Consider the following 24,366-nt stretch of genomic DNA (forward strand, 5'->3'; position numbering starts at 1 on the left):
ACTAGGAAGTCCTGCATCGGAAGTTTGGAGCGAGTTACTATTGGAAAAAAAATGCAAAAGCTACTACTTAGCAGCAACCAGCAGTCATCATTTCACAGCCAACATATAGAAAGTGAACAAAATTGATTCGAAGCTAGACTATGTTGATGTTACTGTCATTTCCTAAGGGATGTTATTTTACTGTTGTGATTTCTGACTACAATTTGTCAAATGCCTTTTGTGATGTAGTGTGGAATTGTGTTGAGGGTTATGTTTCTTCATGTTTTTGAACCATAGAATTTCTTTATGTTTCTACATTGATATAAATGTTGCAGTCAGAATACTGTAATGAATATTATGTGGCTTTGTTATTCATGTGTTGAACATGATATGTGACAAGTGACTCGAGAATTCCTAGGTCTTCTGTTTATTAAAAATATCTTACTCTTAATTTACGTTTGGAGGTCTGAATATCGACTGGATCAATGGAGTGGCAATATATTGCTTTTACAAAAAATAAAGAGAGCATAACTTGGTAGTCTTGGTTACAGTTTCCTTGCAGACCCAGCATTGGCCTTTTAAACCCCATATTTTTTACGTGTATATTCTGAACTTTTGCTTTTTGACATGATCTACATGCTTTAAGCACAAATGTCAAAACTTATTCCTGGTCATTGACCTGGTTGATGGAAGAGAAGGTTTTAATTTGGGATCCTTTGCATTTTGACTAAGCAATAAGTTGTTACCATCATGATTATCTAGGTAAATCCAATACCTCAAATATCAAGTAACTTTCAGAACCTTAATCAGTCCTTAACATAGTTAACTTGGGATTCACCTTTGTGATTCAACTTTCAGCACCAAATGTTATATTTGCAGGAGCGTAGGTTCATGTTTCAAAGACAGCTACTTGACATTTTGGTTGAAAATGTTTATTATCAAATGATTAGCCGTTGATGATGCAAAGAGGACGCGTGGTGGTATACTGCAGTCCAACTTATCTTGTAAAATTACCAGCATTTTTTTACAGTAATACAAGTGTATTTCCCAACTTGAAACAAAAGTGCGAAGATATAAAGACTAGAATTGAGTCATTTATTTATTCCCTATTTCCTTGACATATACAAAGTACGAACATTAGAATTGACTGAGAAACTTGTAAAATATTGACAATTAAGCAAAACAGCAAATCCTGACTACTGGTGTTTCAGTGACTTGAACAGGGGTAATGTAGGCTTCTTAAGTATATTGGTGATGATGGTGCTGATCTAATAAAGATAGCAGTAGCCTAAATAGTTTTACAAGGATATCATAGTTTATGCAAGTAGTATGAATTAGAATTGAGGTATGTGTATAAAGAAAAATACGGAGAATAGTATGAATTAGAAAACAAACCGGTAGGTAAGAAACCTATATGCTATGGACCATTTGAAGCGGCTGACACTATAGCTTTTACAATCATTTCAAGGGTCAAGCTAGGATCTTTTTGGCGTAGTTGTGCAAGTGACAAAGCTATCACATCAAGAGTAATATTCTCTTGTTGACTTTCAAATTCCCTACGCATCTGTTGTAGTTTTAAGGCCTCCAATTCAAGTTCCTTTGCCTTTCTTTGCATTTCAGCAGCTTTTGCAACAATTTGTGCAGCATGGGCTTCCTTTTCTTTGGCTAACTCTTCTTTTTCAGCTCTTATATCCTTCTGCACATCAGCAATTACAGCACTTTTAATGTTCTCCATGATTTCATCCGGTAAAATCAAAGAAATACTAGTCCCCTTCTCCTTCAGCTTCATACGAGAGACACCACGTCCGACTACTAGTCCCCATTACTTCAATGAATCCTTAAGAGAATCACTACTTCCTCATTGCTTGCTATATCAAAGAAAATTAGTTGGTTAATTCAAATGTGTATGATACAATAGCTAATTCAGTAGGTATATTAAAATACAAGAATTGTAGAATAATTACTATCTTCTGTTCAGTATCATCATAAGGTCGATCATACGTTTTTCCTTCTTTTCGGCGTCGAGTCTCTTCAAACATCTTTCTTTTTGATGGTGCAACACCATCTTTTCGTAACTAAGAAATGAATTGTAAGAAAAACAAAATGTATCAGTTTTTCATTACATAACCAATATAATTAAGCTTAATATGAAATTCATATCGCACCATCTCTTCATGCTTCATGGCGAAAGAAACAGGGCCAACTGTGTGCATGTTGTCTAGTTCTCGATGATTTTCAGAATTTTGCAAACTTGTTTTCTAACAAAAGGAAAAACAAATAATGAGCATGAATGTAGTGCAAATCATAAGTATTAAGTGTGTTCCTCAAATACCTTTGTTGCGGTCGTCTCCCAATAAGCTAGAAGCGTCTTGTAATGTTCTTCAGGCACTCTTTCTGGAAGATCATTTAATCTATCTTCAAGATTGTCACACTTATAATAATGTTTTTTTCAGCGCATGTTTGAATCCTCTCCAAGATTAATCAAGAGTCTCCATTACCTAATCATGAGATTCAGGTGGAAGGATGTACTTGCTCTAAAATAATGGTTTTTCTCGGTTATAAATCAAAATATAACAAGCAACACAAAAAGGAAAGAATTAAAGTGGAAGGATCGGGCTAGTAAAGTAAGACAATAAAGCTAGACAATAAAGCTTACATTCACGAATTCCCATATTTTATCCTTTTTTTGAACTGATTGCCAATTTGTATAAGTCAAGGGAGCCCAATTGTAATCATGAGCAATGGTTCCTCAGAATCTGGTTAGCTCTTTCCTCGCCTTTTCGGGTCCCACGGGCTTTCCTTTCTCATTACAATAAAGAGGAATATGGTCTTCCCGTTTGCGAGCATGGACATCAAACAAATTTTTCGGGCCTCGGCCTTTCTTTTTAGGACCTTCCGTTAGTATATAAAACAAAGAAATGAGTAAATGAAGGGGGAAAATTTGCAAGAAACATGAATAAATGAACTGAAATGACAGTATGCCCAACACTAGCTTAATGTTGGAAAACAAAACTGCAATTATAGAAAACAAATTTGAAAACATTATTTTGCCTTGCACTTAATGTTGGAAATTTTTACTGGGAAATTTAGCCAGGATGAATATTTGAATAACCAGTATGCCCAACACTAGCTTCCTTGCACTTATTAAATCGAATCACAAGCTTCACAATTTATCTCATTACATGAATAAAACGACAAGGCTAATCGACTTACCAAACTGTGGTTGAACCAGCTAGCTCATTGTAGCTAAGATCTAATCCTTAAAAGTTAGTTGTTCCTGCTTGTGATGACTATGCCTTGCTGTTAACATCCCGTAATTATCTTCAAGTGCCTCATTTTCTGTATGCATACATTCTTCTATGTGGAGGTTCAGATGTTACCCCCCCCCCCTCTCTCACTGTTTCACATTGTTGATCTCAAGGATTGAGATATTATTTGTACTCTGGATTCTTAGTGTACTTGCCTGTTTATTCGTGAAATCTCAGATAGTTGATCCTTAAAACCAAATGAGCTACCATTCTATGCTACTGTATATGTTTGTATATGTCCATATGTAATGAGCTACTATACTTGCCTGTGTATGTCGATGAAATCTCAGATAGTTGATCCATTTTAAGAAAAGGACTGCCACGGCCTTAAGATCATCTAGGTCAGGCTGAATCACCCAACAAACTCTATATACACTAAATTAGATAACATATTAAACCAAAATTCTACCATCAACAACTACATAGGTGAGACTCAAATTCAGTTTGAATGCATAAATCAAAAACCATTTAAGGAAATACATATAACAGATACTTTTCGTCATCTCATTAGAATGTGGTGATATCAAAAATTGTTCTCGAGAACTAATGAAAACAATAATTTTAAAGTTAGGTTAGCCATCTGTTAAAGCTAGAAAAATCTGGTGATATCACAGAAAATGAGTGTGAGTCTGACAACTAATCTATTTTTCTCATTAGTTTACACATTTTCTAACTATTGTGTATTCGCAATATAAACTATTAGATTACTTTGACTGTTCATTTAAGGAAATACATCCAAATTTGGAGTTCTATCTCATAATTAACTAATTGAGCAAAAAACAAAAAACATGATTACCCAACATGCCTAAACAAAAATCAGTAGCTTAGTAGCACTACAGCAACCCGTGTTCAGCAAAACTAACCATCAAACAAAGCATATGTTATCATACATTGCAAAAAACGTATAAACTTTTTCAAAAGATAAAAACTCCAGAAGCATGACAGAAAGCTTCATCCAACTGCTAGTTCACAAACATAAGGATTCAATAGACCAAATTGTAACAGAGTAAGAGCTCTTAACATTCAGAAATCATAACTCTAGCCTAGACCCTAACATTAGCTAGGAGGGATCCTAAGTGTGAGGTCCAGATTAATCTAATTTAGAAATGAAGGAGAATAAGACCCTTGGAGAGAAATTCCAAAATCTCTATTACATAAAGACAGATAAAATGATGAAATAATAATCATAATCAGATAAAACAAAAGTTTAAAACATAACTTAAATCACATCAAAAATTTGACTCGTCCCATCTCACAAGGAAACATTATCAGTAATCAAATCATGCTCACAGTAAAACATTACCAATCAGTCAGGGAATTTCAACAAAGTAAGGTGTTGTATGAACAATGACAAGGGATCGCAAGACACAAAATAAGTTGTTGTCAATCAATTTCAACAAAGTTCCATGAATCATTGATTTGTTAGAATAGAGGAGAAGGTAGAGTTTGAAAACAATAACCTTGTTGTGAGAGATCACTTTCTCCTTGGTTTTCCCTTGCAACAATGGCAGAAAGTGGGTGCCTAGCTGTTTGTCGTTCTTGTTCCAATCGTTGCACTTCTTGCTGTAACTGTAGTGCTTGAGCGGGATCCATTTGTTATTCAGTCAAAAGAAAATTATCCATTGCCATAGATGGGCACAATTGTTGCTTCTTATTCTTCCTAGGTGGTTGCTCTCTCGCCCTTTCCTTCTAACACCAAGAAAATAAATTATCAGTTCACAAAATAACACCAATATAATTGTCAGTTCATGTCAGATTCCAGATAACGTATGGTGTTGTCATATGGGGTAGGTTCAACCAATATAATTGTCAGTTCAATGATTTAATGACAACCAAGCACAGAACAGAACCAAGCACAAAACAGAATCTACAAATTAATTGGCATTGTCACCAATCTCTAGGGAGTAAGCATACAGACATCTAACCATTTCATTCATTTTCTTCAGTAAGCATATATGATATGAACCAATTAGACATTAAAAATTCGGAACACTAGACATATAACAAAGAAGAATGATAATTGGCAAGTAAAACCTTGTTTGGTATAGTTTTTGCTGCAAGATTGGTTTTGGCTTCAATTTCCACCTTTTTTACTCGAGAAATCTCCACCTCATCATCATTAGAGTCATGATCATTTTCAGGTACATAGTCTTGATCATCTTGGTTACAATTTACATTCTCTTTTCCTTTCGCAAAACTTTTATTTTTATCCCGCATTTGTTGAGAAATAGCAAATAACCCGAGGTCTCTTAATTTTTGAGCATTCTTCTCTATGGTCATGGCCTTACTTTCTCATACGGTGGTAATGAAGCTGTAGCCTTTTGGTTTCCATTCTTTGCCATTTTTCTACTGCAAGAATGCAAACAAAAACAACCAAATATTCAAAGGATTAGTTTGAGGGATGAAAAGAAAATAAACTAATTGTAGGCATCCATATTGGAAAAATAAATAAACATTTAAGAACAATCGTCTGACATGACACAAGAAGAAGATGATAAAATCTCTGAATATTTCACTAAGATGAAGTCAGTTTGGGACTTGATTAACGGATTGGATCATTTACCTGTATGTGTATGTTTGTGTATGCACTAGTTGTAGCTGCATTTTAACTTAAACAATCTATACAAACAATAAAAAAAAAAAATTGCAAGCTAGCCTAAAATTATACAGACATAGACATGCTTTCTCAAACAAACTTTTGCATCCCCTATTAGCCTTTACCAGCGTTCACTAAGGCAAACAACCCAAAACCAACAACACAAACAGAAAATAGAACATCAAAAGGTTATAAGTAGGCAGAACATTACTCAACAAAGCAGCTCAAAAAATAGAATTAAGAACAAACTATAGAACTAAGCAGATCTGGAAGATCAAACGGTTCAAACGCAACTTTGGGGTATCTTTAACAACGAAAATTAAAAGGTTCAACCGCATTCCCTTATCCAAATATTACCAAAAAAATAATAAAATAAGTATATTAAAGAAACAAAAACTGATTGGATTGGTTATCCTTAGGTAACCCCTATGACTCAGGAATCGGGATATCCTCAGTAGCAAGCATCCAATCCCAGTCTGTATCATCATGGTCAGAGTCAACTTCAGGCTCGGCTGGAACATCTAAAAAATCACTTATGTGTATAGATCGTACTTCACCACCGGCTCTTGCATGAATATCATTTGCATCAACGGGAGGCATGCCATTACAACTGAAATCAATAGGATCCTCCCAATATGTTTCCTTACTTAGCTCTTCCTCAAAATCAAAAAGATCTCTTGGAACATCCTGCATAACATACTGAATATCATTTTCAACTGGATCTTGGGAGAAGTAAACTTGTTGAACTTGAGAAGCCAGTACAAAAGGATCATCTTTGGAACATTTCTTCTTGAAATTTACATATGTAAGCCCACACTCATCGATGTCACCAAGGAACCAATCACACTTAAATAGCACAACACTGAATTGAGACCAAAAGTCTAATTCAATAATTTCTTCTATAACACCATAGTAAGTAACATCTCCATCTACAGGATTTCGGTCCCTTGAGCTAGCAAAACTTCAAGTCAGAGCTGTTAAAGTGACTCCGCTATTTTGCGTCTTTATTCGTGAATCCGCTCTCTTGTGTAAAACTTATAACCATTAATAATGTATCCAGTGTACCTCCTGGCCTTAGGATTAGGACCCTTAGACATCCAAAAAATTTCACCATTAACTTGTTCTGTTTGAACCTTTTCCTGAAACCAAGCAATAAAATCTCAACTATGACTTTGTGCGGTATCCCATCTACGCTTTCGACCCTGGCTATTCACCCAAGTTTGGTGTTCTCTAAATTTGAAGAAAAAAAATGTATAAGTAATTATTAAAATAAAAATGAAGTAAATAAAAAAATATTTATAACATCTTACTTGATATAAGTTTCCACTGTAACATCGCCGCAATCGAAGATGATATATCTATGAGCTTGCTTCAAACTTTGGAAATCCATAGTAAATCCCTTTCCTTTTCTTTTCCCTTTTCCTCCGGGAGGATATACTATCTTAGGAAAAATAGATGAATCGTCATCCCCATCAGCCACCCCGAAATTTCTAGCACATCTTCTGTCCAGTCTAGTGTTTACACCTTCACGTAAATATCGAGAAATAAAAGCCAAGCATTCTTCCATCATATACCCTTCTGCTATATATGCTTCCTTCAGGGTTACTCCTGTTTCGGACATATGACTTCAACCTACCAAGATACCTCTCAATAAAGTACATCCATCGATATTGCACAGGTCCACCAAATTTGATTTCCTCTACTAAATAAACGGGTAAATGCATCATAACATCAAAGAAAGGAGGAAAGATCATTTCGAATTGACAAATTCATATGCTAACCTGTCTAAATCTTTAAGATCGACAATTTTACTACATATACCCCGAAAAAATTACCCAATCTAATCAAAGGTGTTAGGTTATGAAAAATATAAAACATATATTTCATGCAGAAAAACCATAAAGTCAGGAATCCAAATTAATTGCCACATAGTCAATTAGCATAATTTAGGATAAATACGTTCGAAGCGTGCCTTCCCTAGCTGCTCCCGAACCGAACAAGAACAAGTTTAGGACTCCAAGTGTAGTCTCTCCATAGATAGTCCACAGCACGTTCGGATCCGCCTTAGATTCAATTAACTAGAATTTAGCCTAAGGTATTATGTTATTCGTACTTAATTTTTTGGCAAATTATTAAGCTTAGTTTTTAACTTAAAACTATATGAATACTTTGAATTGATGTATATAAATTGTGATTTCCATCACCTATTTATAGGGTAGGATTATCGGAACTAGAAACCTATTAGGATTCAATTTATCTAATTCAATTAGAATTAGAGTTAAATTAAATCTATTAATTTTAGTGTTTATCTTAATAACTAACTCTAGTAGTTTTTGAAGGAAATATGTCCTTCACCCAAGGTGCATTAAGTCTAATACCAAGGTTCAGATTAATTGCGAACAATTAATTCAGTGAGATCAAGTGATCGGAACAGCTAGCTAGAGCAATGCTTCCGATCAGTGAGTTCAAATGAATATGAAGCTCACAGTTTACTCTTGACTGAACCTACAAGGTCACACCAATGGCACGTAACAAATCACCGGATTAAATGAATCGGAAATTCATTTAATAGCTTTTCGGGAATTTGTTTTGGAAAACGTATCATACGATACGACCTTGCATTGGGTTCGTAAATCTTATCGCGAATATTCGTAAACTAGACGAAACGAATAAATCGTATCGTACGACGGTGATTCGTCGTATACGAAACGATAAATAATATCTGGAACGATATTAAGTCGCGAATACGAAGAGCAGCCCACGAGCCGAATGCGCGAGGCACTCAAGGCCCATGGGCGCTCGACACGCAAGCAACGCAAGCACAGCAGCGCTGGCCCATGGCCGAGCATCTGCGTGTGCGCGCGCGGGCCAAGGCAACAACATAGCAGCAGCAGCGCGCGGCCCACGGCCCAGCTGGCTGCGTGCTCATGTGTGTGTGTCGCATGGGCTTGCTGGCCGGTCGTAGCCTTGTTGGTTTGGCCGGTTAGTAAGGTTATTCTAATAACCTACTAAACCAAGTTTTCCTAACAAAATTCATTCACACTCAAACCCTAGAGACTCAAAGAACCCTAATTCTCTCTGTGCCTCCAAACCGAGTTCTTCCCAAAAGCAAGCACTCTTGATCGATTGTCTAAGCTACGATTATCAAGACAGATCAGATCGTGTCGGCGAACCAAGTAGAGGAATGACAAGTGGAGTTCTAAGTTCGTGTTCGTTGACAGATTACTGTGGAAAACACGCTTCAAACGTAAGTATGCTTAATCTGTGCTTTATACATGTTTCCTGGCTTTGGGGATTGTTTCCGCACATGTTATTATGTTTAACTGTATTCCCCTACATTGGTATCATGAGCCTTATGTATTCAAAGCATATTTTAGCATGATTTATTTGTTTTTGCTGTTGTCGAAATTTTGGGAATTTTTGTTGAATTTTCGGATTTATTATGAATATTTGGATGAATTGCGTAATAAGGTCTGATTTCAAAAAGATTCAGTTTTTCGACTTTTCAAACCCTAATCTGATTGAAAACGATTTTCTAAGATCAATTCATGTGAACGGAATTGCAAAAACAGGCCTCGGAGTGTCGTTTTTTGGGCGTTTTTGTTAATTTTTTATTAAAAATTAAAAGTGTCGGAAAGTAATTCAATTAAACGGTCGACCTAAACTACTCGGAATTTCTTGAAATTTTGACACGATGTTACTGGGTATATTCTTGATCTAGGGTAAATATTTCAGATTTTTTCGATAAGTATAAACCCCAATTTTTCTTTCCCCAAATTCGTAAAATTTAGATCCTTAATTGATTTTTTAAATAATTTAGATCTAATAATTCGGTTACTTGGAAAAGGGAATATAATTTCATGGGTGAGTGGCTAATTTAAAAAATTATTGGATTAAAATTTTGAATGGTTTCGTTAATTTTAATCGCACTTAAACCTAATTATTAAAATCTGAAATTTAAATGTTTAAGGAACGATTTAAAGTTTTAGATTTTATTATTTAAAAAGTTCAAATTTTTCATTTGATTCGTTCGTTCTTAAAAATTTGAATAATCTTAGCCATGATTTAATATTTTACGAAATTGGATTGTCGTTAAATTTTATTACATCGTGAAAATCGTTGTTTTTCGAAAATAAAAATCGTAACTTTTTATGAAAAATAACATTAATGCAAGTTCGTGAAATTAAATTTTTTTTTTAATTAAGTTGGTCCATAGGCACGAACCAAAGGCACGAACACAAGGGTGTACGTGGTGGATGTGTGGCTCGACGAGCCATGCGGGCTGCCATGCTTGTGCCGAGACGCAGCGACGCGGGCAGCAGCAAGCGAGCTGCGTGCGGCGCGCGCGCTGGGCGAGGAAAGGGCAAGCAAGGCAGTGCCTTGGCTTGCGAGTGCTGCGACGAAGCAAGGCACGAAGCCTGAACGTGCAGCACAGCGATGAGCACGACGAGCTGCGGGCATGCGCGCGCATAGGCTGCGGGGTATGCAAGCTTGCTTGTGTGCCTCGTAGGCCACACAAGGGCGCAATGGGCTGGGCGCAAGCCTAGCCCAACCATGCACTTGGACTTTTTTCTTTGAAAATTGTTTATTTCGTTGGGCTTCACATGTTTGTATTAATTTGGGCTAACGGGATACTTAATTTAGTATTTTATTTGCTTGGGCCGGGCCGCGAGTTTTAATTTAATATTTTATAATTAATTTATCCGGAATAATTATTGGTTTGAGTGGGTGCCACTAAATGAAATTAAAATGAAATAATTATTTTTAATTATTTTCGCAGGTCGCATTATTTTAATTAAATTCAATTTTAATTAGAATAAAGTCTAAGGATTAATAATTTGGAAATTGATTAATCTTTTAGGACGCGTTTATGTGAACGTGAATTTTAATTAATTCACGTAAATACTTGAATAATTATATGGGCCATTCGTTTTAGCATACGAATGGGTGAATGCATAGAATGTATATTTTATGTAATGCATGTACTCCAAGTGACTAGGATGGCCATTTAGGATAGTTAAATACGGTCTGCAAACCGTTCTATCTTTGAATGTAAAGTTTTAAATATGGTCTGCGTACCATGGAAATTTTGATGTAATTTTATTATTTTCAAGTATTTCTAAGTTTAGAACTTTAAGTTAGCATTTGAACGAAGATTCAAGACGATGCCAAGCTAACAAGATGGTGATGAAGATTGGATGCTTCAAGACAAGATATTTTGGGCCATACTAGTTCACCAATTATTTATGCATTTTAATATATATTATGCTTGAATGTATGTATATATGCTTTGCATGAATAGGTTGTTTCGTATGACTCGATCAGATTAAGTTCACTAAATAACCGAACCAACATAGAAACAACTAGGTCCAAAGTAATATTGAATTTAAAAATTGCCTTCCAAATCAAACACTTACAAAAATCTAAGGATCTAAGGTAGTAGGTTTACGCCAAAGCGAGGTGCTATTTTAGTTGACTTAGGTGGTAAGGTGTCCCAAAGGAGCACGTTGATTGTGGTTTCAACTCAAACAACAATGGCATTATGTTATGGCAATGGGATAAATTATTTTATTAGTTTATTAACCAAGAGTAATTTGGAGATTATAGCAATAGGTTTTTCTTACCTAGAATCTTAAACTACTTAAGACATGCTAAAGCTGCTTAATGATTTAGGACTTTTGGGGTCTTGGAATCGTTTCATTCATTTTGGACCATGTTTTGCTTTTTGCATGAATGAAATGTTTAATAGCTTTAATGATTGCATGTTAGCTTTTATTTCAAAGTTATTAAAGTTATGAATGGTTATTTATTGCAAATTATTTTCGATTGTAGTAATCAAATGGCCGCAAACAATAACAACACTTTCAACCTGCGGTCAATTCTCGACAAAGAGAAGTTGAATGGCAACAATTTCCTCGACTAGCAAAGGAACTTGTAAATAGTTCTTATGCATGAGGAAAAGGAATATGTCCTTGAGGAAGAGTTACCGGAAGATGCTGGGCCGGAGGTAACTCAAGATGCCCTTAACCGTTGAATCTAGGCCAACAGGGATGTCAAATGTGTGATGCTTGCATCCATGAGTCCTGAACTTCAGAAAATGTTCATTAACTCGGATGCTTACCAAATCATCTCGGAGTTGAAGAACATGTTTAAGGACCAAGCCAGAATCGAAAGATTCGAGATTCAGAGGTTGATCCTTGAGACTAAGCTCAAGAAAGGAGAACCAGTGAGCCCACATGTTCTTAAAATGATTGGACTCTTTGAGAACATGAGAGCTCTAGATTCTGACGTCTCAAATGAAATGGCTATTGACATCATTCTCCATTCGCTTCATAGTGGATATGATCAGTTCAAGTTTAATTACAACATGAACAGCATGGAGAAAACTCTTACTGAGCTTCACGGTATGCTGAAATCCGCTGAAAAGACGCTCAAGCAAGAGAATAAGCACGATGTGCTTATGGTGCATAAGGGAAAGAACGTCAAGAAATCAGGCAAGAATAAGGGAAAGAAGGGTAAGGGAAAGGCTACGCCCTCATCTAAGTCCAACGGCACCAGTTCTGGTAAACAGAATAGGGTGACTCGTTCTCCTGCAGACTCTGAATGCTTCTACTGCAAGAAGAAGGGGCATTGGAAGAGGGATTGCTTGAAGAGAAAGGAAGATGAGAAGAACGGAAATGTTGCTTCTACTTCAGGTATATATGTTATACATTGTAATCTTGCTAATTCTACTTCTTGGGTATTAGATACTGGTTGTGGCTCACACTTATGTTCCAATTCGCAGGGACTAAGGAGAAGTATAAAGCTTGATAAAGGCGAGATGGATCTACGCGTGGGAAATGAAGCACGGATTGCTGCATTAGCCGTAGGATCTTATTTTATTCCTTTGCCTAGTGGTTTTCTTCTGGAACTAGAAAACTGTTACTATGTTCCTAGTATAACCAGAAACATTATTTCCGTTTCAAGTTTAGATTCTAAAGGTTTTATTTTTCAATTTAAAGATAATAGTTGTTCTTTTGCTTTGAATGGAATGTTTTATGGTTCAGCACAACAAGAAAACAGTCTATATTACCTAGATACGAGCAAACACATTTATAACATAAATACTAAAAGGCTAAAACTGGTGATTCGGATCTCACATTTCTGTGGCATTGTCGATTAGGCCATATAAACACAAAGTGCATGGAATTGCTTCAACGGAAAGGAATTCTAGAATCATTCGACTTAGAGAAGATTGATCAATGCGAATCTTGTTTACTTGGCAAAATGACAAAGCAACCTTTCTCAAAGGTGGGAGAAAGAGCAAGCGAACTACTAAGGCTAATACATACGGACGTATGTGGGCCTATTAGTACGAAATCTAGAGGTGAGTTCAGCTATTTCATAACGTTTACGGACGATTTTAGTAGATATGGCTATATTTACTTAATGAAACACAAGTCTGAATCGTTTAAGAAATTCCGAGAATTTCAAAATGAAGTAGAGAATCAACATGGCAAGAAAATCAAATCTCTAAGATCGGATCGAGGAGGTGAATATCTTAGCCACGAGTTTGATGACCATCTAAAAGAATGTGGTATTCTTTCTGAATTGAGTGCTCCGGGGACACCTCAATGGAATGGAGTGTCGGAACAGAGAAACAGGACCTTAATCGATATGGTCAGATCAATGATGGGTCAAGCCGAACTTCCTTTACAGTTTTGGTGACATGCGTTGCAAACTGCAGCACTCACACTGAATCGTGCTCCGTCAAAAGCTGTTGAAAAGACTCCATACGAATTATGGACTGGGAAACTTCCAAAGTTGTCTTTGCAGAAGATTTGGGGTTGCGAAGCATATGTCAAACGATTAATTTCGGACAAGCTCGAACCAAAATCTGAGAAACGTTTCTTCGTTGGGTATCCAAAAGAAAAAAAGGGGTATTATTTCTACAACAAGTCAGACAACCAGGTTTTCGTTGCTCGTGACGGTGTCTTTTTGGAAAGAAATCATCTTTCCAAATTGACAAGTGGGAGAATAAAAGACCTCGAAGAGATTCGAGACGAAACGAACTCAGAACTCTTTAGAAGCAGTTCAGGTTGATGAACCTCCAAGGTCTTTAGAAGAGCCAGTGGGAGTAGTTCTTCAAAACGTTGTTGCCCCTCGTAAGTCAAGTAGAACTATTTTTCGGCCGGACAGATGGACAGGCGTCCTCTTGACTGAAAACTTAGAGGTTCTCATATTGGATAGTGATGAACCTATGACTTACAAGCAAGCTATGATGAGCTCAAGCTCCACTAAATGGTTAGAGGCCATGAAATCTGAAATAGACTCCATGTCTGAAAATCAAGTCTGGGATTTGGTTGATTTGCCGGATGGGTTCACACCTATCGGATGCAAATGGGTCTTCAAGTTGAAGAAAGACAAAGATGGAATTGTATACATATACAAGGCTAGATTGGTAGCAAAAGGTTACAGGAAAGTTCACATCGTTGACTACGATCAAACCTTTTCTCCAGTCGCAATGCTTAAGTCTATTATGATAATCCTTGCGATTGCCGCTTTTCATGACTATGAAATATGGAAAATGGATGTCAAAACTGCCTTCTTGAATGGTGTTCTTGAAGAGATTGTGTTTATGACGCAACTGGAGGGTTTTGTCGATCAAAAGAACCAAGGAAAGGTATGCAAGCTTAAGAAGTCCATCTACGGACTAAAGCGGGCATCAAGGAGTTGGAATAAACGATTTGATGAAGCAGTCAATAAGTTTGGCTTCATCAAGAATCAGGACGAATCTTGTGTATACAAGAAGGTCATTGGGAGTAAAATTGCATTCCTAGTCTTGTATGTTGATTACATACTGCTTATTGGAAACGACATTCCTATGTTGGAGTCTGTAAAGACTTGGCTTGGAAAGTGTTTCTCAATGAAAGACTTAGGAGAGGCTCAGTACATATTGGGCATCAAGATCTATATGGATAGATCTAACAGGATGATTGGACTAAGTCAGAGCACTTACATTGACAAAGTGCTAGCTAGGTTCAATATGATGGAAGCCAAGAGAGGCCATCTACCCATGCACATGGCACATCTCTTAGCAAGAATCAATGTCCTAGAACATGTGATGAGCGTAGAAAGATGAGTGGAATTCCATACGCTTCGGCTATTGGATCCATCATGTATGCTATGATTTGTACAAGGCCGGATGTTTCGTTCGCACTCAGTGCAACGAGAAGGTACCAGTCAGAACCGGGTGAGGCACATTGGATTGCTGCCAAGAATATCCTAAAGTACCTGAAAAGGACTAAGGATCAGTTTCTGGTTTATGGTGGTACAAATGAGTTGATTGTTAAGGGTTATACGGACGCAAGCTTTCAAACCGACAGAGATGATTTCAGATCACAGTCTGGGTTTGTGTTCTGCCTCAACGGCGGAGCAATAAGCTGGAAAAGTGCTAAGAAAAGCAATATTGCGGATTCTACAACTGAAGCCGAGTACATTGCTGCCTCAGAAGCTGCAAAGGAAGCTGTTTCGATTCGGAAGTTCATCGGAGAACTTGGGGTTATCCCCTCCATTAAAGGACCAGTGGCTTTGTATTGCGATAATATCGGAGCCATTGCCCAGGCAAAGGAGCCTAGGAGCCACCAGAAAGCACGTACTGCGGCGATTTCATATACTTCGAGAGATCGTTGAAAGAAAAGAAATCGAGATTTGCACGGTTGGAACTGACGACAACGTCGCGGATCCATTGACTAAACTGTTGCCACAAGTGAAATACAACGCACATGTAGCAACCATGGGAATCAAGCATGTTGGAGAATGGCTTTGATTTTCTAAGTATTGTTTTAGAACATCCAAGAAAACCTAGGTAGTGTTTACACAAGAAACACTACCTAAATCATCCTGTAGGATGAATTACAAGCTCCGGGGATATACTAAATAAAGAAAAGAGTGTACATTGAAACCCTAGTTCTAGTTCCGTCGCGGCGACACACGCCTCTCCCTAGGCCCAACTGAAATTCCCACAGGGGGCAAGACAAACCACACTGTAGAAAATACCTCTCTGATCTTCTCAAAATAAATCATCATCCCGGAGCAAATCTCTAAACTAACAAACTAGCTAAAATTCTAACTACAAACTAATTGAGTTTTATTGTTATGAAACCCAATAAATCCTCCAATGAAATAAATCTCCCCCTGATTTTATCATGGCGTTTGTAATATTTTGACTACATACCTTTCAACTTTAACCCTAAAAAAAGAAAATATGAGAAATAAAAAAAATTTAGACCCCCATTTATAATTTCCTGGATCCGCCCCTGCCAGGGAACACATGTTGATCACAACTTGGACAAAAAGAAATGGAGTGACAATGGTGTGGGCGTCGAAGGTTGTTGCCCCGTGGAAGGAAGTTCGATTTTTAAAATTCATTCTCAATCTCAGCTTCAGCCTCAGTTTCACGTGACAAGAAAAAAAAGTTTATAAAGTTTTAGAAACTCACGCAAGTATATTTTTGTTAGAAATTCATGGTAAAAGAAATTTAATCCTTGAATTTGAAAATTATAATCATGCATTTAGATAAGGTTATAACATTTTGTTAATAATCTTAATTAATTTACTTATTGACGGTAAGGGAAGAGAACGACTTTTACAGTATGTACTTTAGACAAACATAACTAGATTATCATTTATGGATAGAGGGAGTAAAAGAATATCCAATAGTGAATCAAATTCATGCAAATATCAATGAAATTATTTGCTAAGCTAACGCAATGGAACTCACCATCGATCATATATGACAATTAAAGTGTCTTGACACATAACACGCGACACCTAGGTACTGAAACATAATAGCCAGTTTTGGTCCCTTTAAAAACCCCATAAGTTCTTTATGAACTTTTTTGAAGTATCTACGATTATTTCTTAAATATCATAGCCAATATTGTACCCCACAAACAGCCACTCTTGAGCAAAATATACCCTTCCCAACCGAAGATCAACAACAAATACTCTTGAATCCATAACAACCCAAATCATAATCAAACAAACCCCCTTTCAATTTCAAGCTTAAAAATATCAATAAGTGCAAAATCCGCAGAAATTTATCAAATTTAATGGACCCGCGTGAAATTAAGAGGCACAATTTCACTTTTTTGTAATAAATTGGAAAACCCTACTCAAAATCAAACAAACTCATTTTCAACTTTAAGCTAAAAAAAATCAAGAAGCACAAAAATTCGCAGAAATTCATCAAATGAAAGTGATTCACATGAAACTAGGAGCGATAAATTTAGGGGAGGGGAATCGTATTTTGAAAAGCAAGGAACGATACAATATTTTGCATGTCGTACTTCAATGGGTAGCCAAATCGAATTCCAGATCTAGAAATTTAAACACCACACTAACACTAACACCATAGATAAGTTAATTGTCGAGGAGAAGACACCTATAATTGGTCGGCAGTTCTAATTTTTGGAAATATAAGTGAAAAACATGTTTAAAACTATAATCTAGAAAAATCTAGGAACATGTAATTGTTGTAATTTAGAAAAATCTAGGAGCATGAAATAAAATATCTAGACTATCCTAAAAAAATATCTAAGAGTAGAAAAACCTAGAACTAACTACAAAGGGAAGAAAATAGAATAGGCTAGAGAAGTGTAGTGGTGGAAACCACCAACATTGTACTACTATAAATATGTAGCATTGTAAAGCATTAGCCAAGACAACAAGAACAATTCCCCACAAAAGTCTCTTTGTAATTCCTCTTCCATACTCAAAGATCATCAACATTACTCAATCAATTAATCACAAATAAACTAAAGCCCACTACATCTTCCTAAATATTTCCAACATTTGGTATCAGAGCCAATTATCCCAAAGCCTCCAATACAACCAATAATTCTTGCATACAACCTAAACCACCACTTAATTTTACATGGCCTCAACCTCAAAAACATTTAACTATCCCCAAGTTAATTGGGTACCTTCATATAAAGGGGAAAAATACCAACAATGGTGTATGCAAATGAAATCTGTATTTATGTCACAAGATTTGTTGTAACTAGTTCAAAATGGGTACGAACAACCCAAGGATGCCATTGAAGAGGCTACTTGAAATGAAGCAAAAAGGAGGCAATACAAACAAAATATGATAAGGGACAACTATGCCCTATCCTTAATCTATCGTGGAGTAGATGAAACAATCCTTCCTACCATCATGGCTGCTACAACGGCCAAGGAGGCTTGGAGCATCTTGAAGACAAAATATAGAGGCTCCGAAAAGGTAATTCTCTTTAAACTACAATCTTTATGGGTAAGATTTGATACTTTAAAAATGTCTAAATATGAAAAACTAAAATCATATTTTGATCAAGTCTCAACCATCGTTAATAAAATTCGATCTAATGGAGACACAATAGAAGATGTTAAAATTATAAGAAAGATATTAAGAAGTCTTACAGCAAAATATGATCACATAGTGGCTGCAATAGAAAAGCTAATAAAGATTTATCAACACTCACATTAACCGAGCTAATGGGTTCACTCTTAGCTCATGAAGAAAGAATGCGTAATTTTTCAGAAGAGCCACTAGAACAAGCTTTTAAGCTAAACTAAGATTTTCTAACAATGGAGAAAATAAAAATGGTCACGCTTCAAATTATCAATCAAGAAGAGGAAATTCATATAGCCGTGGCAGGGGGAGAGAAAATTATAAAAATCAAGGGAGTCGAGAAAATAATCAATCAAGTTCATATTGCAATTTGTGCAAGAAAAATGGTCATAATACAAAAGATTGTCGGTATAAATGTAAAAGGTGTAACAAGCACACTCATTTTGAGAAAGATTGTTGGTACCGACAAAAAGAAGAGGCTAATTTCACCGGAAGTAACTCAAACGCCGATCAATTATTTTATACATGCTTAAATGCACAACATGAACCAAGCGACACTTGGTATATTGATAGTAGTTTTTCAAACCATATGACTGGCAATAAAAATTCATTTGTCAGTCTAAATGAAAACATAAAAACTCAAATTATACTTGGTGATGGAAGTAGCCAAGATGTTGCTGGCAAAGGGACTATTTCCGTTAAAATAAAAGACGGCTCCTCTAAATTCATCCATGATGTTTTCTATGTCCCTGGGCATACACAAAACTTATTAAGTGTAGGCGAAGTAATTCAAAGAGGCTATATGGTGAAATTTGATAATAATTTATGCCTCGTATATGATAAGAAAAATGGAAAAATAATTGCAATAGTCCATATGACTCCTAACAAAAAAATTTCTTTAAAAATGCAATTAGAAAATAATATGACTCTCTCCTCCATTGTTGATGAATCCTCACTGTAGCATCTAAGATTCGAGCATTTAAATTTTGACAGTTTAAAACTGTTAAAGAAAAAGGAATGGTGGTTGGACTGCCACCAATATATAATGAAAGAAAAATATGTGAGGGCTGTATATATCGAAAAATGCATAGATTTCCATTTTCTACATCATACTGGAGGGCTAGAGCTCCGTTAGAGCTTGTTCATTCAGATATATGGGGCCCTACCAGAACTCCGTCTCTCGGCGGAAAAAGATATTTTCTATTGTTCGTTAATGATTTTTCACGCATGATATGGGTATATATCTTGGAGCATAAATCAGAAGAATTCTCTCACTTCATGCAATTTAAAGCCCTCGTGGAGAGACAAAGTGGGCATTCTTTGAAAATTTTAAGAACAGATCGTGGGGGAGAACTCACAAGTAGTGAATTCAATGGATTTTGTAAAAAGCATGGTATTAAAAGGGAATTAACAGTAATATGCACATCTCAACAAAATGGTATTGCGGAAAGGAAGAATCGAACAATTGCTGAAATGGCCCGTAGCATGATGCAAGGGAAAAATCTTCCTAAATATTTTTGGGCGGAAGTTGTCCATGAAGCTGTCTATATTCTTAACAGATCTCCCACAAAAGCAGTCAGGGAAGTCACCCCCTATGAAGCTTGGCACAAAAGAAAGCCAAGAGTTGAGCACCTTAAAGTTTTTGGGTGCATTGCATTTGCCCACATCCCAAAAGAAAATCAAGAAATGTTGGATGTAAAAGGAGAGAAATGTATCTGTATTGGATACAGTGATGAATCAAAAGGATATCGTCTCTTCAAGCCTGAATCCAAGAAATTAATCATCTCTCGGGATGTGAAATTTGATGAAGGAGCACAATGGAAATGGAACGAGAATGATCCAGAATTTCCTCAAGGAGACATTCTTCCACTAGGCCCAAATGGAGAAGAAAGCCCAACTCATCCAGCAACACAATCATCATCAAGTCTATCATCACCAAGGAGCCAAAGATCACCTTCCAGCTCACAAGACACAACATCAACTTCAAGTTATTCAAGACCAACCCAAGTAGTTCGACAATCTCAACGTGATCGGCGTCCTCCATCCTACTTGGAGAATTATGAATGCAATTATGCTATCATGGCTCTCTTTTCCGGTGAACCTCTAAGCTTTCATGAAGCTACACGAGAAGACAAATGGATCGAAGCAATGAATGAGGAGATTCGAATGACTGAGAAAAATAACACATGGGAGCTCGTTGACAAGCTTTAAGACAAGGAAGTGATAGGCCTCAAATGGGTCTACAAGATCAAGGCGCACGAAGATGGATCAATTCAAAAGAACAAGGCTCGTCTGGTCGCAAAAGGCTACTCACAACAACCAGGAATCGACTTCACTTAGACATATGCTCCAGTCGTCTGCAATGAGACGATCAGGTCAGTTCTCGCACTTACGGCTCAACTTAAATTACAAGTTTTTCAATTAGATGTTAAATCTGCATTTCTCAACGGGGAGCTCAATGAAGAAGTATATGTTGAGCGACCGCAAGGATATGTCATCGAAGGCCAAGAAGAAAAGGTACATCGCCTTCGAAAAGCTCTTTATGGGCTCAAACAAGCTCCTCGTGCATGGAATAGCAAGATTGATGGTTATCTTCTACAAAATGGCTTTACAAAAAGCCCAAGCGAGCCATCACTCTATATAAAGACCCAAGGGTCACATAATTTTCTCATCTTGTGCCTCTATGTAGACGATCTTATCTACATGGGTACTAACTCAAGAATGGTCGAAGAATTCAAGAAGGCCATGATGTCGGAATATGAAATGACCGAACTTGGAGAGATGAAGTACTTCCTTGGCATGCAAATCAAGCAAAGACCGGGAAGGATCTTCTTATCACATGAAAGATTGCAAGCCATTTGTCACACCAATGGCACCCAATGAGAAGTGTAGGGGAATACAGTTAAACATAACAACATGTGCGGAACAATCCCCAAAGCCATGAAACATGTATAAAGCACAGATTAAGCATACTTACATTCGAAGCGTGTTTTCCACAATAATCCGTCAACGAACACGAACAAAGAACTCCAATTGTCGTTCCTCTACTTGGTTCACCGACACGATCAGATCTGTCTCGATAATCGTAGCTTAGACAATTAATCAAGATACTTTGCCTTTTGGGAAGAACTCACTTTGGAGGCATGGAGAGAATTAGGGTTCTCTATGTCTCTAGGGTTTTGAGTAATCTGAATTGTGATTGCAGTAAGTTAGAATTTAGGTCGGAGGCAAGCCCGGAGGCAAGGCCGGCTAGCAAGCCACGCGTGAGACAAACACAGCGCGCTGGGCCATGGGCCTCGCTGCTGTGGCTGTGTCGCTGCATAGGCCCACGCACACACGCGCAGCTCCGCTCGGCCATGGGCCAGCGCTGTCGTGTTGCCTTGGCCCTTGCTTGCTCGCCTAGCGCGTGCCCATGGGCCTCGAGTGCTTCGTGCACTCGGCTCGTGGGCCGCTCTTCGTATCCGCGTTAATATATTTCCGATATATTATTTATCGTTTCGTATACGACGAATCATCGTCGTACGATACGATTTATTCGTTTCGCCTAGCTTACGAATATTCGCGATACGATATACGATTCCGATGCAAGGTCGTATCGTATAATACGTTTCCAACTTAAATCCCGAAAAGCTATTAAATGAATTTCCGATTCATTTAATCTGGTGATCTGTTACGTGTCATTGGTGTGACCTTGTAGGTTCAGTCAAGAGTAAGTTGTGAGTTCAACATCCATTAGAACTCACTGATCAGAAGCATTGCTCCAGCTAGCTGTTCCGATCACTTGATCTCACTGAATTAATTGTTCGCAATTAATCTGAACCTTGGTATTAGACTTAATGCACCTTGGTATTTCCTTCAATCTCCCACTTGTCATTCAGACAAGTGTGCATCCACATTCCTTTGTCGCTTAGTGTTACTTACTGAACATAAGGTAAGATCCAAGCCATCCTTATTAGGTCCAGAAGTGTTTCTCGGATTACAAACTTCAACTGTCAAACTTTTGCAGAAGGTTAAGCCTAACCATTCTGAGCACGGCCATGCATTTTACAGTATCTAACTCTCCGAGAGGCCTTGTTACACAACAACACCATATCCTATCAAAGATAGGAGGACAATCCATTCTTGCAATCTATGAACACTCACTTTGATTCATAGTACGCCCAATAACTGCTTTTATAGCCTCCTTTTATGGTGCGACGTTTAGCTAGTATCAAAGCGAACTAATTCTCAAACGAGCAGACATACTCGCTCATGTTCTGAGGAACGGTTTCTAATCACCATTAATGAGAACTACCTATGACATGACTTTAATCTCTTAAAGCGTTCTCATGGTCAATCCGATACAAGATCCAATAAGGGGCCGTTTGGTTCGCAAGGGGTAAACGGAATGGAATCAAGAATGGGATAGAAGGGTAATGGAAATCATTCCCTTTGATATAAAATATTGTTTGGGAGCTTTTTATTAATTTCATTCACCTTCCTTCTCACCATTTTTTCTTACCACCTCCACCTCCCCCTCCCCTCCGGCGCCGCCCCCTTCGTCTCCTTCTCTCCTCTTCGCCGCCGCGCCCTTCCCTCTCCTTCTCCCTCTGTCGCCGCCGCCCCCCCTTTGTCTCCTTCTCTCCTCTTCGCTGCCCCTCCCTTTCCTTCTCTCTGTCGCCGCCGCCCCTCCCCCGCCCCCTCCGTCTCCTTCTCTCCTCTTCGCCGCCCTTCCCTCTCCTTCTCCCTCTATCGCCGCCGTCTCTCCCCCACCCCCTCTGTCTCCTTATCTCCTCTTCGTTTCCCTTCCCTCTCCTTCTCCATTTTCGCCGCCGCCCCTCTCCGCCCCCTCCGTCTCCTTCTCTCCTTTTCGCCGCCGCCCCCTCCGTCTCCATCTCTCCTTTTCGCCGGTGGTTGATCTGGTGGCTGGGTGAGGTGGGGGTTCAGGTGACCTAGGTTGGTCAAGGTTGGTCAAGTGGTGGTCAACGTTTTTGAGATGTGTTGGGGGGAATGGGAATGGAAAAGTCTAGGGGGGGGGGTGGGGAATCAAGGTAGAAGGTTTTGGGGGTAACCCAAAAATGAAATTGGGTAAAGGGAATGGTGAAACATGCCAAACAAACGACAACAAAGGGAATGATATCAGTCCATTCCCTTTCCCTTTCCTGAATACCCCCAACCAAACGCCCCCTAAGTATCTATGCAAAAGATTCTGACATCCAGTCACTCTAGTTCAAGAAACAGAACGAAGTAATCTACTTGCAATCTAATCTTCATTGGTCATTGGTCGTCCACCTTTCAATGACCTGGATTAGGGATCCTTTGTGACTTCAATATTCAAGTTCCCTTATGGGTGTTTCTTTGTCGAAGAATCCATCTTTACATCCCATTTGAATGATTTGAATCACATGGACTTATCATTTAATACTAAACCAAGATTAAATGAACTATGAAATATAATTTCATAAATGATAAATGTTTAAACCAAATGCTTACCAATTTGTGGGCCTCTAACCCAAAATCAAGCATTTAATGTTTTACAGATATAGGTCTTTCACCCAATACTTAAAACATTCATGGAACTCAAACTTGATTCCATATCTGCATATGAATGTTGTGTATCATTCAATGCAGAGGTTTAGTTTATCATACTTTGCTATCCTTAGCATCTTTTCAATCAAAAGCCTTTCGATCTAAGATGAAAAGATCTTTGAATATGTTTCTAGAATCATCTAGTCTTTCGTTGCTGTTTAGAATGATAATCATATCTAAAATAGAAAATCATCCAGGTAGCAGACATGTGATCAACCTGAGTTCATTGAAGAACTCCCACTAAAAACAATTCCCTTTCATTGCTTCTTAGGCAACAATGAATTCATTTCAATTATGTAGAACTTCAAATGATGCCATCCTTTTGGAATACTCCAACCAGTTCACAGAGATGTGGGAGATACATCTTTCAACTGAGAACTTGGAAACTAATCATTGATTCAGTTTCCCATGCATCACATATGGTTTAGAATCTATGTAACCACCTTTTAATTACGACGCCCAATTGCCCGTGTATGTTTGTGGTTTGCCTAACAACAAGATTCAACTTTTGCTTAGGCAAATGCATGTAGCATCAAAACTTT

General features: G+C 37.6%; 1 protein-coding gene across 1 annotated transcript; it reads right to left on the reverse strand.

Annotated features, from left to right (window-relative positions):
* Positions 1–22,740: 22,740 nt before the first annotated feature.
* Positions 22,741–23,130, reverse strand: LOC130463198 (uncharacterized). Its single transcript, XM_056832256.1, has one exon. It carries the CDS (start codon positions 23,128–23,130, stop codon positions 22,741–22,743), a length of 390 nt encoding a protein of 129 aa, XP_056688234.1.
* Positions 23,131–24,366: the final 1,236 nt, after the last annotated feature.

This window comes from Spinacia oleracea, chromosome 6 (assembly GCF_020520425.1).
Source record: "Spinacia oleracea cultivar Varoflay chromosome 6, BTI_SOV_V1, whole genome shotgun sequence".
Classification (NCBI taxonomy): domain Eukaryota; kingdom Viridiplantae; phylum Streptophyta; class Magnoliopsida; order Caryophyllales; family Amaranthaceae; genus Spinacia; species Spinacia oleracea.